This window comes from Hordeum vulgare, chromosome 5H (genome assembly GCF_904849725.1).
Source record: "Hordeum vulgare subsp. vulgare chromosome 5H, MorexV3_pseudomolecules_assembly, whole genome shotgun sequence".
In the NCBI taxonomy this organism is placed as follows: Eukaryota; Viridiplantae; Streptophyta; class Magnoliopsida; order Poales; family Poaceae; genus Hordeum; species Hordeum vulgare.
Window position 1 is genome coordinate 258,962,715 of NC_058522.1, and position 14,112 is coordinate 258,976,826.

General features: G+C 55.4%; 1 protein-coding gene across 8 annotated transcripts in view; it reads right to left on the bottom strand.

Moving 5' to 3' along the window:
• Nucleotides 1–343: 343 nt before the first annotated feature.
• LOC123398186 (mitogen-activated protein kinase kinase 3-like) overlaps nt 344–14,112 on the bottom strand; it is a 37,718-nt gene continuing 23,949 nt past the window's right edge. For 3 of the 8 annotated variants that reach the window (XM_045092680.1, XM_045092682.1, XM_045092685.1), the window contains 2 exons: nt 2,063–2,154; nt 1,333–1,887 (listed from right to left, as the gene is read on the bottom strand). In XM_045092680.1, the coding sequence (XP_044948615.1) occupies nt 1,524–1,887; nt 2,063–2,154 (456 nt within the window). In that variant the 3' untranslated portion in view covers nt 1,333–1,523. Of the gene's footprint in view, nt 629–1,332; nt 1,888–2,062; nt 2,155–2,605; nt 3,065–4,491; nt 4,731–14,112 lie in introns of those variants that run through there. The other 5 variants (XM_045092681.1, XM_045092687.1, XM_045092683.1 and 2 more) reach the window with 5 other exon arrangements.

The window sequence follows — 14,112 nt, forward strand, 5'->3', positions numbered from 1 at the left end:
TACGAACGTGTGAGGACGTCGCGCCTTAGCGGTCGCTAAACCAACTTCGAGAGGTTATTGACCACGCGAGAGCACGATTAACTTGACCACGAGGACCCGTTTCCTACACGCAAACAAAAACAAGCAAGAAACAGAGATTGCAATATGATATTGCGAATATAAGAGGAAAGGTTTATTGATGAAAGTGGGGTTCTATGACGTCTTGGTCTGGTCGTAGAACACAAACGTAAGACATGAAGTTACACCTACGACGAACTTGAAATCTAAACAAAACCCAAGTCTAAACGGCGCCCTAAGGGTTGTATATATATGAGGGATAGAGGGAAACCCCCTTGGAGGAGGGGTCCGAAACCAACCCTAACTCAGTTTCCCTACACATACGGACTCTAAAACGGCCTATAATGTGGTATTTCAAAATTACACTAGCCTCACCCAAAAATAAGATGACGCGACACCTATAGTAGCCTATGAATAAAATTTATGAAGTAACATCTTATATATTTCGTTCAAGCCTTCATGCTTTTCTTATGGTGGCTTCTGAAAACTCCAATGTTCTTTTCCACGTGTGCACCTTCTTCTCCATGCTTGATCTTGCTTCAATGATCATCCTTCTTGTTCATGCTAGGTCCTTCATTGATAAGTAAAACAAAAATATCTAATTTAAGCAGCATCATATGTTTATAAGTATTAAAAGGATTTTTAAGAAACAAAAATACCTGATAATTCAATTAACGTGTGCAAGCTCTAATAATTGATCCAATATATATATATATATATATATATATATATATATATATATATATATATATATATATATATATATATATCTGCGGAGGTTATGAATGTAACAATGATATTAATATCCTTGTCACAAGGCTCGCGAGAAAACTGCACCACAGGAAGCGGGGGAGGGCAAATACCCGTCGTCGCCGTCACCCAGTCGGGCTTTGCCCGAGCCCAGAGCTAACCACCGACAACGGCGAGAGGGGAGGGAGGGAGCTGGAAGGAGGTGGTCGAGGCCGATCTTATCTAGTCGCCACCCGAGCCACCCGAGAGCGACGTGGTGGCCCTTCACTTGGCAAAATATCGGGGGGTATCTAGCCTATCTAACATATGCAGGGAGCTGGAAGGAGGTGGTCGAGGCCGATCTTATCTGGTCGCCACCTGAGCCACCCGAGAGCGACGTGGTGGCCCTTCGCTTGGCAAAATATCGGGGGGTATCTAGCCTATCTAACATATGCAGCTCATAGCACCGGAGAGCCTTTTCTCCGTCATTCAACTCACAAGACTCACAAGACGTAAACCCTTAACGCGGAGAGGCAATAACCGATGTTTTCAGTTAGACTATGTTGATCCTCAATTGAATAGATTACAATACCTCAATGTCTACATGCTAGAAGATTGTTTTCTTCAGCATCAAATCGAAGACAACAGGCATGATAGATCAGCTTAGCAAATGCACGACAGTAAAAGGCACAAAAAATATCAAAATGTCATGAACGCATGCAAGAAGGCGAATGACTTCATGATACGGGGATGTGCAATTCTTGCCTTGATATCACATAGCATCCCATGGCAGTCCCTGGCTCCATGAAAAAATCTTCCTGGAAATGGCATGCCTGCTTACTGAGAATGTCGGGAGAGATTTCGACAATGCTCAGCATCCCTTCAACGCAAAACCCATCTGCGCACACGAGGAACTCGTTCCCCATAATGAATGATCCCGAAACTCGAACACTCATCCCTTCCTCCCCATGTGCGCGACAGTAAACCTTCTCCATCACACGGCCAATCTTCTTGCAACGGCTGTTATCTTTTAGCATTTCCCTTATTCTGGACAAAGTATCGAATATGTCGCTCTTACCAAAATGTGTTTCCTCTGAGAAACTAGAATACAAATATCATGTCAATAAGTCTCCACGGTTCATGTAAAACAACTGGATTTTGCTCTCAAGACAATTAATATGGATCGAAGGGAGTACTACTTTGCACAACCGGAAAATGCAGTAAGGGGTTGGTTACTACTTACTACAAGAGAAACGTAGCCCAAGATTCCGCTTACCTGAAAGTAGAATCTTGTTCATAGAATGACTTCATGTGACACCATTGGTCATCACCACCGTCAAAGATCAGGTAGTAATGTACGGCAAGCATCTGCGATAAACATAAGAATGACCGTAAGTCGTGTAGATGAGTAGTTGACTGAACCAATGTTACCAAACTATGTCTCTCTGGCTTATAGAGTAAACATGCACTCAGACATGTGAAGTGCCTAATTCCAGCAACAAGCAGGAACTTACCTTTGCGTACCGATATACGGAAAAGAAATATCCTTCCTTCAAAACAAAGGGTATCAAAGGCAGATCACATATTCAATATCAAAGTGAGTACGTGGTTTGCCTGTAGTCAGGAAACAGCATTTCGGTGTCAAAAGGTTATACTGTTAGATGAGGAGGCCTACGTTCTTTTTCCACAGAGTACTTGATCTTTTACTACATATCGATCAATGAACCTAAGCTTCACGACTTCACGTGTAACCAAATTTACCATCCCTGCCCGATTTTCATTTTCCCGGGTAGGGGATAACCCCGGCCACTGCGTCATGTGATGCACACAACCATGTTATTGAACATAAAAAGGTCCAAGTCATCGAGTACTAAAAGGTTTACATGAAAACACGACCACACCGGTCAAAAACAAGATTACATAGCTCATCCACATAATTTGCTACTGGCACGTCAGCCAAACTGGTTGAACAAACCCCGTACAATCATTTCCACGCAGCTGCACCTACAGCCCTATCAGAAATGAACCTAAGGTGCTCCACCCACGATGGAAGCACACCTATGCTGCCGGTGAGAGCACACCTTCCTTTTTTCCTTTCGGTTTTCGATGTGCTCCACCGCGGGAGCAGACCTGTGGTTCGTGCAGGAGCACACCTCCTTTTTTCTTTTTCGGTTTGGATGTGCTCCACCACGGGAGCACATTCGCTGCCTGTGGGCGTACAGGTGCGCTGCTCGCGGGAGCACACCTGTGCACTTCCCGGAGCACGCTTTTCTGCTTCCTATATACAGTACATGAGAAAAAACAGGAAAAGCCAGAAAAACAAAAAAAATGGAATGAACTGAGAAACAGAAGAACCAGGGAAAACCAAAACCAGGAAAAACCGAGAGAGAAATAAAAATGAAAAAAGAAACACACACTTCTTCCCGTTCAGTGAACCTGCGCTTCCTGCATGAGGTACGCTCAGCACGAGACACGTGGCAGCGCAGCCCATGCTCCCGTGGGTGACCTCTGGAAAGCTCATCCAAGGGGTACCCTCTAACTAGTTGCTCCCTCTCAATTGTCGCTCTGAAATCTCTACCCGTGATCGTAATCTAGAGCAAGCGATGCATTAGCTGTGAAATTTCACTTTCAATCGGACGGATATGGCTAACAGGCCTAGTTTGGAAGATGGTGGCCCACAATTCCTCTCTCGCCTGGTCGGGGTCAGGTCAGCATTCATGCTCCATGGGTCTCTCATCTGCTATCTTTTGGAAGATTGTAAAATTGGCTCCACTTGGTGAGCAAGAGTTAATCTGCTATCTTCTACAGTTCCAATTGTAGAAAGTTGATGTCCTGGAAGCTTCTGGTACCCCCTCTGAAGCTCTTTGTGGAAAGTTCTGGGTCTTCCTACCGCTTTAGGGAGATCAATCGATGAAGCTTTTGAAAATCATGACTTTGGTTCATGATATTCTTTCGGAAAAAGAGGATTACCCCTGGCCTCTACATCACTACGATGCACACAACCATTTATTTATTGAAGTCAAAATACCAAGCTAAAGACAATTAAAAAAGGCACAACCGGCAAAAATATAAAATATATGCCCACACACATATCCTATTACTGGACTGACATCCAAATCGATTTTACGTATCCCGTGCTACCAGCTCCCATCGGTTGCACCCAAATACCATAAGCTCGCGCACTTCCGCATGGTGAGTAGTACAACATGAGAGACTTCAATCAAGTTTGTTATCCAGCTGATCCCCACTTACTCTATGAGTTGTTTTGCATCTCTAGGTGAACACCTGTAAGAGGATCACCAGTTCGGTTGCCAAATTTTGATAGGGAGGTGATGAGAAGAAAAACAAAATCCACTAGAGGAAATGGTTGGTTGTGGTCACCCCAGAAGCTCTTGGTGGCATCGGGTTTCATGAATTGCAGAACTTTAATCAGGCTATGATGGCGAAGCAAGGCTGGAGATTAATGCCTCATCCTAATTTTCATGTGCAAGAGTTCTTAGTGGAAAATATTACCATAACAGTGAATTCTTGTCAGCTAGGAAGGAAAAGATTGCCTATTATATTAGGCAGGGAGGTCTTGAAGAAAAGCCTGGTCAGAAGAGTGGATGTGATGGCTCTTCAATACAAATCAGGGAGGATCCTTGGATCCCTCTCAATCATAGTTTCAAAACCCTGTTTCTCGAAACAGGCTTTCGCCCCGCTTTATAGATAAAGCACACAGAACATAATCCAGGTAACATGTCCGAACAAAGAAATAAAAAGATAGTCAGCTGGGGCAACAGCACAGTCCAGCCCAAGAAAGGAAGACGAAACAAAAAGGCCCTCACGGGGGCAGGCTAGGCAGCAAGCAAGGGAGAGGAGAGCCGTCGGGCGGCCGCCATCAACGCGTCCAAGAAGTGCTGAAGCCGGTTACGGTCCCGAGTCCTAAAGAGCGGATGCCAGAGCTACAAGAATGCAAGGAATTTGAAGAACGAGTCAGAAGCACGCCGCTGAAACACCTTCTCAATCATCATCTTATTGCGAGTAGTCCAGAGGGTCCACATCATAGCCGCGAAGACCATCCAAAACAGTCGGCGTTTATGGCCGACCTGAGTGGCCCGCACCTGCAGAAAATCTGCAAGGTCAGAGGCCTCTCACTCCGGTCCCAGAGCCTCGCGTACAAAGCACCATAGTGCCTGTGCCGCAACACATGAGAACAGAATGTGAGATCCAGTCTCCGGGACATGGCACAAGGGACAAATGCCGTTACCCGAACCATGGCGTTTCAGCACCTCAGTCCCTGAAGGTAAACGGTCTCGGAGAAGCTGCCAAACAAAAATCTTGATCTTCAGGGGCAGCGGTGCCTTCCAGAGTGGGGATAGCCACGGGAGGACCGGCATCCTGCACAGCGCCAGGTAGGCCGAGCTAACAGAAAATTCTCCCGAGGGAGACAGACTCCAAGAGACACTATCACGAACCGCCGAGGTCGGAAGGGGAGTCACTGCCAATAATAATTTCCATTTCTGAACTTCAGCTGGGCCAAGGGGGCGGCGGAATGCCACATGCCATCCGTCTCCCAGAGCAGATGCAGAGACAAGGACAGCAGGGTCGGCGCAGATAGCAAAGAGTCTCGGGAAACGGAATCGCAGAGGCTCTCCCTCCAACCAGGGATCTAATCAAAACTGGGTCCCAGACCCGTCGCCCATCGAGAACCGCAAGCCCAGCCTAATCTCGTGCTTAATGCTCTGGATAGACTTCCAGAATTGCGAACCATTCGCGAGAGAGCATGCCAAGAGAGGACGGCCTCGAAGGTACTTGGCCTTAATCAATTGAAGCCACAAACCCCCATCTCCCTGCAGAATCCGCCAAACCCATCGGAGCATCAGGGCCACGTTCATGCGGCGGGACGCAGGAATGCCTAAGCCCCCTCGGTCTTTTGGCACGAATACGTCAGCCCATTTCACCATGTGATACTTGGGCCTACCATCCCCTGCCTGCCAAAAGAATCTAGCCAGTTCCTTGTCGAAGGCGCTGTGCACACCTTCGGGGAGGATATACAGCCCCATCATATACATGGGGAGGCTTGCGAGGTTCGAGCTAATGAGAATGGATTTGCTACCTTTAGAAGTGAACCTGCCGCACCAGGGTTCCGCACGGGACGCTACTCGTCCCACAAGCGGATCAAACCCGCTAACCAGAATCCTGAACTCCGCTAGGGGCATTCCCAAATACGAGATAGGGAAAGTCGCCAGCTTGCAGTTGAGGTTGTCCACAATCCTGAGCTGCTCAGCCTCAGAATAGCCCAGGATCACCACCTTGCTCTTATCAAAGTTAATCTTAAGTCCAGACATTTCCTCGAAGCAGAGCAAAAGGAACTTAAAATTAGCAATGTCGGAGTCGGAGCCAGAGACCATGATCATGGTGTCGTCTGCATACTGGAGGTGGGAAACCCCACCCCCCGGGATGAGATGACCAACCACCCCCAGGATATGCCCTGCTAATCTAGCCTTATCCAGTATGCCAGCAAGGGCGTCCACGGCCAGGTTAAAAAGCAGGGGGGAGATAGGGTCACCTTGCTTAACCCCCCTGGATGCCCGAAAAAAGGGGCCAACTTCGCCATTGATATTGATCGCGGTGCTACCACATCGCACCAGCTGCATGATCCAGGAGCACCACCTCTCGTCAAATCCGCGCCGCTGCAATACTAACCTCAAGAAGGACCAATCAAGACGGTCGTACGCCTTCTGGAAGTCCAACTTGAGAAAGACCCCCTTCATGCCCTTGGAGGCCACCTCATGGACCACCTCGTGGAGGGCAAGAATCCCGTCATGTATCTTCCTACCCTTCAGGAATGCAGACTGAAGGGGGTGGGCTATCCGTTCGGCCACAGGGGACAAGCGGGTGGCGCATACTTTAGCAAAAATATGCACCACCACGTTAATCACCGTAATAGGCCTGAATTGCCGAATCTCTGCAGCCCCAACTAGTTTGGGGATGAGAGTAATGACTCCATAGTTAATCCTGCCCATGTCTCCATAGTTAATCCTGCCCATGTCCAGTGTGCCTATATAAAATTCATGGAACATAGGCATGATAACCGGGCGCACGGTCTCCCAGAATCGCTGGAAAAAGACCACCGGGAGGCCGTCTGGCCTCGGGGGAAAGCACGCCTTCATAGAGGCGATTGCCTGGCCAACTTCCTCCGAGGAAAATGGGAGAGTGAGTTCCGCATTCTCCACGTCGGACACCTGATCAGCTAGCGGCCAGAAGTCCTCACAGAGGGAGGAGCCTCCCCGCAGATCAGCCGAGAATAACTCCTTATAGAAGGAGTAAATATGGGATGAGATGTCTTCTGGGCTCTCCAGAAGAGCATCTCCGTCCCGGAGGAAAGGGATGACACATTTCCGCCTACGGCCGTTGGCGATGGCCTGAAAGTACGCGGTGTTCGCATCCCCCTTAAGAAGCCAGTTCTGGCCACCTCGACGTTGCCAGAACAATTCCTCGGACCTGAAAATGCCCATGAGCTCGGCATCAAGGGAGTACCTCCGGGTCCAGTCATCTGGGGACAGACCCGCTCCATCCGCCAAGTCATCTAGGGACTTAATCTGACCTAACAGGGCCCCTTTACGGGCCCGGAGATCAGCACCCCAGCCCTTCATGGCCTGGCGCGCCATCTTGGCACAGTGTTGCCAAATGTCCACCGTACAGAAGACTCGCGGCGGGGAGGCGGCAGCCCGATGCCAACGGTCGCGGACCAACTCGCAGAAACCAGGCTGATCCAACCAAAAAGTCTCAAAGCGAAAGCGCCGTGATCTAGGGGGGGAGCTATCCCCCGACGAGAAGAGCAGGGGCGTATGGTCTGAGCCAATCTGCGTGATCGCCCTAAGCCCACAGAGGGGGAACATCACTTCCCATTGGGGCGACACAAAGACCCGATCTAGAACACTCCGGATGGGGTCCGCCTGCTTGTTCGACCACGTGAACCTGGCCCCTACGCGAGCTATCTCCCGTAGCGCCAAATCAGCAATGCAGTCATTGAAAAGACGCATCCGGGGTCGATCTAAATTCGGAGAGCTTTTATCTGAAGCCCACCTAATAAGATTAAAATCACCGGCCACCACCACCGGGGTGGTGCACCGCTCCACCTTGAGCTTTAGCTCGGCGAGGAAATCAGCCGAGCGGGCATGGTCCGCCGGACCATAGACGATAATCACCTCCCAGCTGAGGTGGTTACGTCGGTCGGTGATGGCCATGCTCACAAAAAACTCCCCACGGTCCATGTCCTCCACCGAGAACGCCTCCTCCCGAACACCAAGCAGGATTCCCCCAGAGTGACCCGAAGCAGGGAGCCACTGCCAGGAGAATTGGTGGCGGGAGAGCCTCTGGAGCTCGAACATGCTAAAGTCCTGCCGAATCGTTTCTTGGAGACCTACTATGTCAATCTCTTCCTGACGCAAATACTCAATAAGTTGCCGACGCCGGCCAGGGAGGCCGAAGCCCCTAATGTTCCAACATAGGAGCTTCATTTAATAACCTCGTCTGGATGCCTAGGCCCCGCAAGCGGGCCGCTCGTCAACCGCGGGGCGGGGAGTAGCCTCTTAGATGGCCGACCCCGGTGTCCCCGCGAAGAAGGGACACCGGAGGTCCCCGGGCCTGAGGAGGGAGCTCTGGGGCGCGACACTCGCTCCTCAGCTCGAGTTTCCGTGGGGTTGAGGCGGGTGGGCGGCCGCCCCTTGGGCTCCCGGCCAGAGGGGAGCCCAGCCATGGGCGGTCCGGGACCAACTGCAACCGCTGCCGGGGGTGCGCCGCCTTCCCTGGTCTCTCTATGACCGGGTCCGGCGTGCACCGGGGGGGAAGGGGGGTTGGAGCCCGCCGCCAGACAGCGAGCTTCCGCTAACGCCCCATCAAGCCTCTCTTTCGCACATAGGGCGGAGATCTGCTCAAGAGGGGGACCTTTCTCCCCCCGAAACACAATACCACTGTCCGCAGCCACCACAGCCAAAAGGGGCACCAAATCGCTAGAGGACAGAAAACCGAGAACCAGAGCCAGAAGGGGGAAGGAGGGAAGGCGTACCTAGGAACAGATCGCGGGCCGCCGCACGCCGGGCCGCCAGCTCAGGGATCGTTGGGACTCGGCCGTCCTGAAGGATCCGGGACTGGCTGATCCGCGCGCTCTGACGCGCCGCCACGGCTGGGGAGGCACCCTCCCAAGGCCGCGGCGCGGGAGGGGACTCAGGCTCGCATCCAGGGTCGACGGCCACCGGGGGGCGCGGATCCGGGGACCCCAAGGTCGGGGAAAGGGGGGAGCCCGGAGAGCGCGAGTAGCAAACCACCCCTTGCGAGCGCGGGGACGAAGCAGGGCAGACCTCCATACCCACACTCACCTCCTCCTCAGCTCCGACCACCGGGATAGGGGAGGCAGGGAGAGTGGTCTCCGTGCCTACCGCCACCACCGGCGCCAAAGTACCCACCGTGGAGCCACCTGCAAGCCCAGTCTGGCCGGCAGCCGAAGGGGCGGGGTTGCGCCGACCGCCTGACGGCTCGGGCGGAGCCCCGACCAACTCATTCCCCCCCATCAGAAGAAGACCCCTCCTCCGAAGAGCCCCCCGTCACCAGGGACCGGCTCAGACGGGGCCGGATCAAGCTGAACCGTCGGAGCCGGGGACTCGAGCTCGAAGGTGAGGCGCCTGCCCTTGGAACCAAAGTAGAAGACCAAGGACAGCCCATCGATCTCAGCAGGGGCCGGGCAGAGAATCTCAATGCGGGCGGGACCATCATCCTCGAAAGAAGCCAGGTCGGCAGTGATCAGTTTGCCCACAGGTTCGGAGATGGCCTTCAGAATATGAGTGAGCTTGCCACCCCTCGGAGCCTCGCTACCCCCCCCCCCTTGGGAGGCCGTAAACGAGGACCCAGACCTTCTCCAAGGGAGGGACGGGGTCAGGCTCTGACGTGGCCTCCTGGACGCTGATCAAGAACTGGCTGAGAGGACAGCGAATAGGCCCCATGCGAGCAGACCCGGAGTAGCTCGGCCGAGGGGAAAGGGAAGGAGCCGTCTCAGTCACGTCCCAGGCAAACTCCGAGCCACGGAAGTCGCCAATGTAGGCCGCGAGCTCATCACGGATGAGGTCAGACGAGATCACCAGGCCATCCGGGATAGGCTGCCCGGGCTCCAAGGTGACCGTCGCCAAGTGCGGCCGGGCAGCCACCTCCTCAATCTCCGCATCCACGAAGTAGAAGCTACCCCGCTCAGTGCCATACCCAAGATAGGCAAGCGTCGTGGGGCACCGTGGGGGAGCCTCACACTCCGAGCGTTAGTGTCCGGCGCACCCGCAGTTGATGCACATCGTGTCCTCGCGGGAGCGCTAGCGGTTAACCCGAGCAGGGGGGTCCAGAGCCTCCTGCTCAGGAGCCCCCTGAGCTCCTGGCGGCGTCAGGCCGTCAGCACCGCCAAGGGAAGAGCCAGCAGCCTTCTTCTTCTTCGATTTCTTCTTCTTAGCAGGGGCCGGGGCGGGGAGCGAGGCATCAGGCAGGCCCTCTGGGGCCACGGGCCTAGAATGCCCGTCGTCACGGCGCCAGTCGGCACCCTCCGCCCGAGAGGAGCGCCAGTCAGTACGGCAGCCATCATCACCGCGCCGCAGCGACGGCCCGCCCCACCACTCCCCCCGACGGTGATCCTGACGATCACGCCTCCAGGAGGGTGCCGCGGGGCGGTGCTCGAGGTCACGAGCCGGGGGCTCGCGGGGCGCAAGCTCGTCACGCGGCAGAGATGCCGGAGTGGGACGTGCAACCAGCTCCGCCCGCAGGGCCGCTTCCCGGTCCAGGTCAGCCGCGCGGGCGGCCTCCAGGCGGCGACGGTCCCCCGGTAAGCCCGGCAGCGGCAGGCGGGGGTCCCTCGCCGGGTCCCGAGGAGGTGGCGGCCGGCGCAGGGAGGTCCCGGAGTAGTACTCTGGGGACTTCCCCGGCCGGGCAGGCCCCCCACGCCCGGAGCAGGACGACGCAGTGCCCCCATCCAGGGCGCGGTCACGGGCAGCGGGGTCGGCCACCGTCGCAGCAGGGAGAGCGCGCTTCGGACGGGCCTGACCGTCTCCGGGAAGCCTCGTCATGAGGGCTTCCACGTAGGAGAGCTTGGGCACGGGAGGGACCGAACTGCAGGGGACCGAGGCGCCGGCCGTCGGCCTTGGCAGCAGTGGGGGGCCGGACCCAGCGCTCGCGCCGGCCAGGAGGGAGGAAGTCGGGCCGGGGGAATGGCGAGGGGCGGCCGGGGGAGGCGGGACGGGGGGGCTGGAGGGGGAGGTGGCGGCGAGATCGAGCGCAGGGGGCAGAGGCGGCGCGACAACGCTCGGGCGCGGGACGACGAAGCAACGGGATGGCGGCGCGTTGACTGGGGCGGAGGGAAAACCTAGCGGCCGATCAGACTGTCTCCACCGGCCTGGGGCGCCGCTTGGATGGGCCATCCCTCCCTGGGCCGAAGCCCACTGGAGGTTGATCCGGTCCAACACCCTCCAGACGCGGCGAAGCGCCCTAGCGCGTTCCCGGGCCGAAAGGGGGCCAGAACTGCAGGACTTCGGCCCATCGGGGCGGGGCGCGGCCCACCCACCGTCCCGCCGGCCCACGACGTTAGGGCACAGGAGGAGGCAGCGAGCACGGGGCGCTCCCGCCGCCGGCCGTGGCGCCGCCGTCGGAAAGGAGGGCAGGGACCCAGCGCCGGGCGGCCCACCTCGGGCACCTCCACCAGCAGCCGCCACGGAGGACCCTGTTTCGGCATGCTCATGCGACGGCTACTACGATTCATGATCTCCTCAGTATGAACCTCTTCATCTCCGAGGCCGTGATCTTCTGGTCAATGCCCATCTTTGCCGCGCCACTGCCGCGCTTGTTGGACGTGAGCTCCCTGCCGATGTGACTGCACCCGCGGCGGTCCCCACGAACAGCGTCGCTGCCGGTGAGACTTAGACCTGCCATGTTGCAATCTTTCCCCGTCGATCATGTTTCTCATGGATCACGGCCCAAAGATTGTAACCTGGAACGTCCGCGGGCTTAACGCCCGTGCCCGATGCTTTTCCGTTTGATCGCTGCTGGACACCACCGGCGTGGACATCGTTTGCCTTCGGGAAACAAAGATGGCCTTAATTTGCTCGTCGGTGATTCTTGAAACTCTTGGGTCTGAGTTTGATGAGTACGTCTACCTCCCCGCGAACGGCACCCGAGGTGGTATCCTCCTCGCCTGGAAAAGCAGGGTTGTGATCATCACTGACCCGGCTTTCTCCGCGAATGCGATCACGGTAAAGGTCACCATGGGCTCGACCCCACCTTGGTGGCTGACGGTGGTTTACGGACCACAGGACGACGCAGATAAAATTGCGTTCCTCATCTACCGCGACGAAGACAAGAGCAATGGCAACCTGAACATGCGCATGATGGGGAGGTTCCGCAGGCTCATCAACGATCTCATGTTGAAGGAGGTCTATCTCCACGGTCGTCGGTACACTTGGTCGAATGAGCATCCCCCCACCTCTCACCCTCATGCACCTGGACATGGTGCTCTGCACCTTAGATTGGGAGGACGCCCACGCAGCTTGCCACCTTCCATGCCTTGCATCGGTGGTTTCTGATCATAGCCCTTTGCTTCAGGACTGCACCTCTATCCCGGGCTGCGCACCGCCGATTCCATTTTGAGGAATTCTGGCTACGTCTCGACGGCTTCCACGAGACGGTGACCGATGCTTGGAGCTCTGTGCACGAAGCGGACCCGTTCCGTCGTCTCTTGCACCGCTTGCAAGCCACGGCTAGGAAACTGACGAGTTGGAGCTCCCGTTCTATCGGAAACATTAGAGATAAGCTAGCCATCTCGCGCGAGCTCATCTCGCGGTTTGACAAAGCTAAGAAGACCGATTGGTGACAGCGCACGAGGAGTGGTTTCAGAAACAGCTCAAGATTTCCTATCTCGGGCTGGCCTCTATGGAACGAACGATCGCTCGGCAACTAGCTAGGATCGCCAGCCTGAACGACGGTGACGCCAACACTAGCTTCTTCCACCGGCAATGCTCCTTCCGCCGGCAGAAGAACCGGATCTCTGGTCTTGCCGTGGACGGCCAGGTGCTTTCCGAGCATGAGGGCATGGCGGAAGCTGCATACGCATACTTTGATGCGCTCCTGGGCACTGCCAGCAACCGGGATTCCTCCCTCGACCTGCCCGAGCTGATCACACCTTGAGATCTGAGCGACCTTGACGCTCCATTCGACGCCGAGGAGATCTTGGAGGCGATCAAACGGTTGCCTGCTCATAAGGCCCACGGCCCAGACGGCTTTACCACAGAATTCCTACGAGCTTGTTGGGGCCCGGTGCGACGGGACTTTGTTGATGCATTCCAGCAGCTTTACGAGTGGAGGGGCCGCAGCTTTTGTAGCCTTAACCAGGCACTTATCACCCTCCTTCCGAAGCGTGCGGATGCCGGATCGTTCAATGACTACCAGCCAATAAGCCTCATACACCTTGTGGCCAAGATCTTCGCCAAAGTGCTCTCTATGCGCCTCGCCCCCAAGTTGGATCGCCTTGTCAGTCCATGTCAGAACGCGTTCATCACTAGGTGGAGCCTACACGATAACTTCACCTTGGTCAAGCAGTCAGCCCGTCTCCTCCGCCAGCTAGGGGCTCCGCGCGTCATGCTCAAGCTGGACCTCATGCGCGCTTTCGCCTCCCTGTCCTGGTCCTTCATTTTCGAGGTTCTGCGCCAACATGGATTTGGGAACAGATTTCTGGAGTGGATTGCTATCCTCCTATCCTCGGCGAGCACGCGCGTACTGATGAATGGAGAGTCCCCCCCCCCACACACACACACATTTGGCACCGGCAGGGCCTACGCCAAGGAGATTCCATGTCGCCACAACTCTTTGTGCTCGCCGTGGACACCCTCTGAAGGCTCATCAAGCGCACGATCGAGTTGGGCATCATGGCCCAATTACATCCCAGAAGATCTATCCCCGCGGTGTCATTGTACGCGGATGATGTGGTGCTCTTCTGCCATTGCAAGGCCAGCGACATCATGGCTGTGAAAGAGATCTTGGCGCTCTTCGGCCGCGCCTCCGGCCTACGCGTTAATTACGCCAAGAGCTCTGCCTCGCTGCTGCATTGTGACTTGGACAAGGCGACTGAAGCAGTCGCGCACTTGGGCTTCCCCATCGTGGAGTTGCCAATCACGTACCTTGGGATCCCCCTCACGATCGGGCGATGGTGGGGGCGACTCCTCCGTTGTGGGTAAACGGGATACCCGACTCTACAAACCCGAGGAAAGGTTGCACAGCTTCCGTAGGGGCTTTAAGACAGGAGCTTTCTGTAGTGCTAGCAGG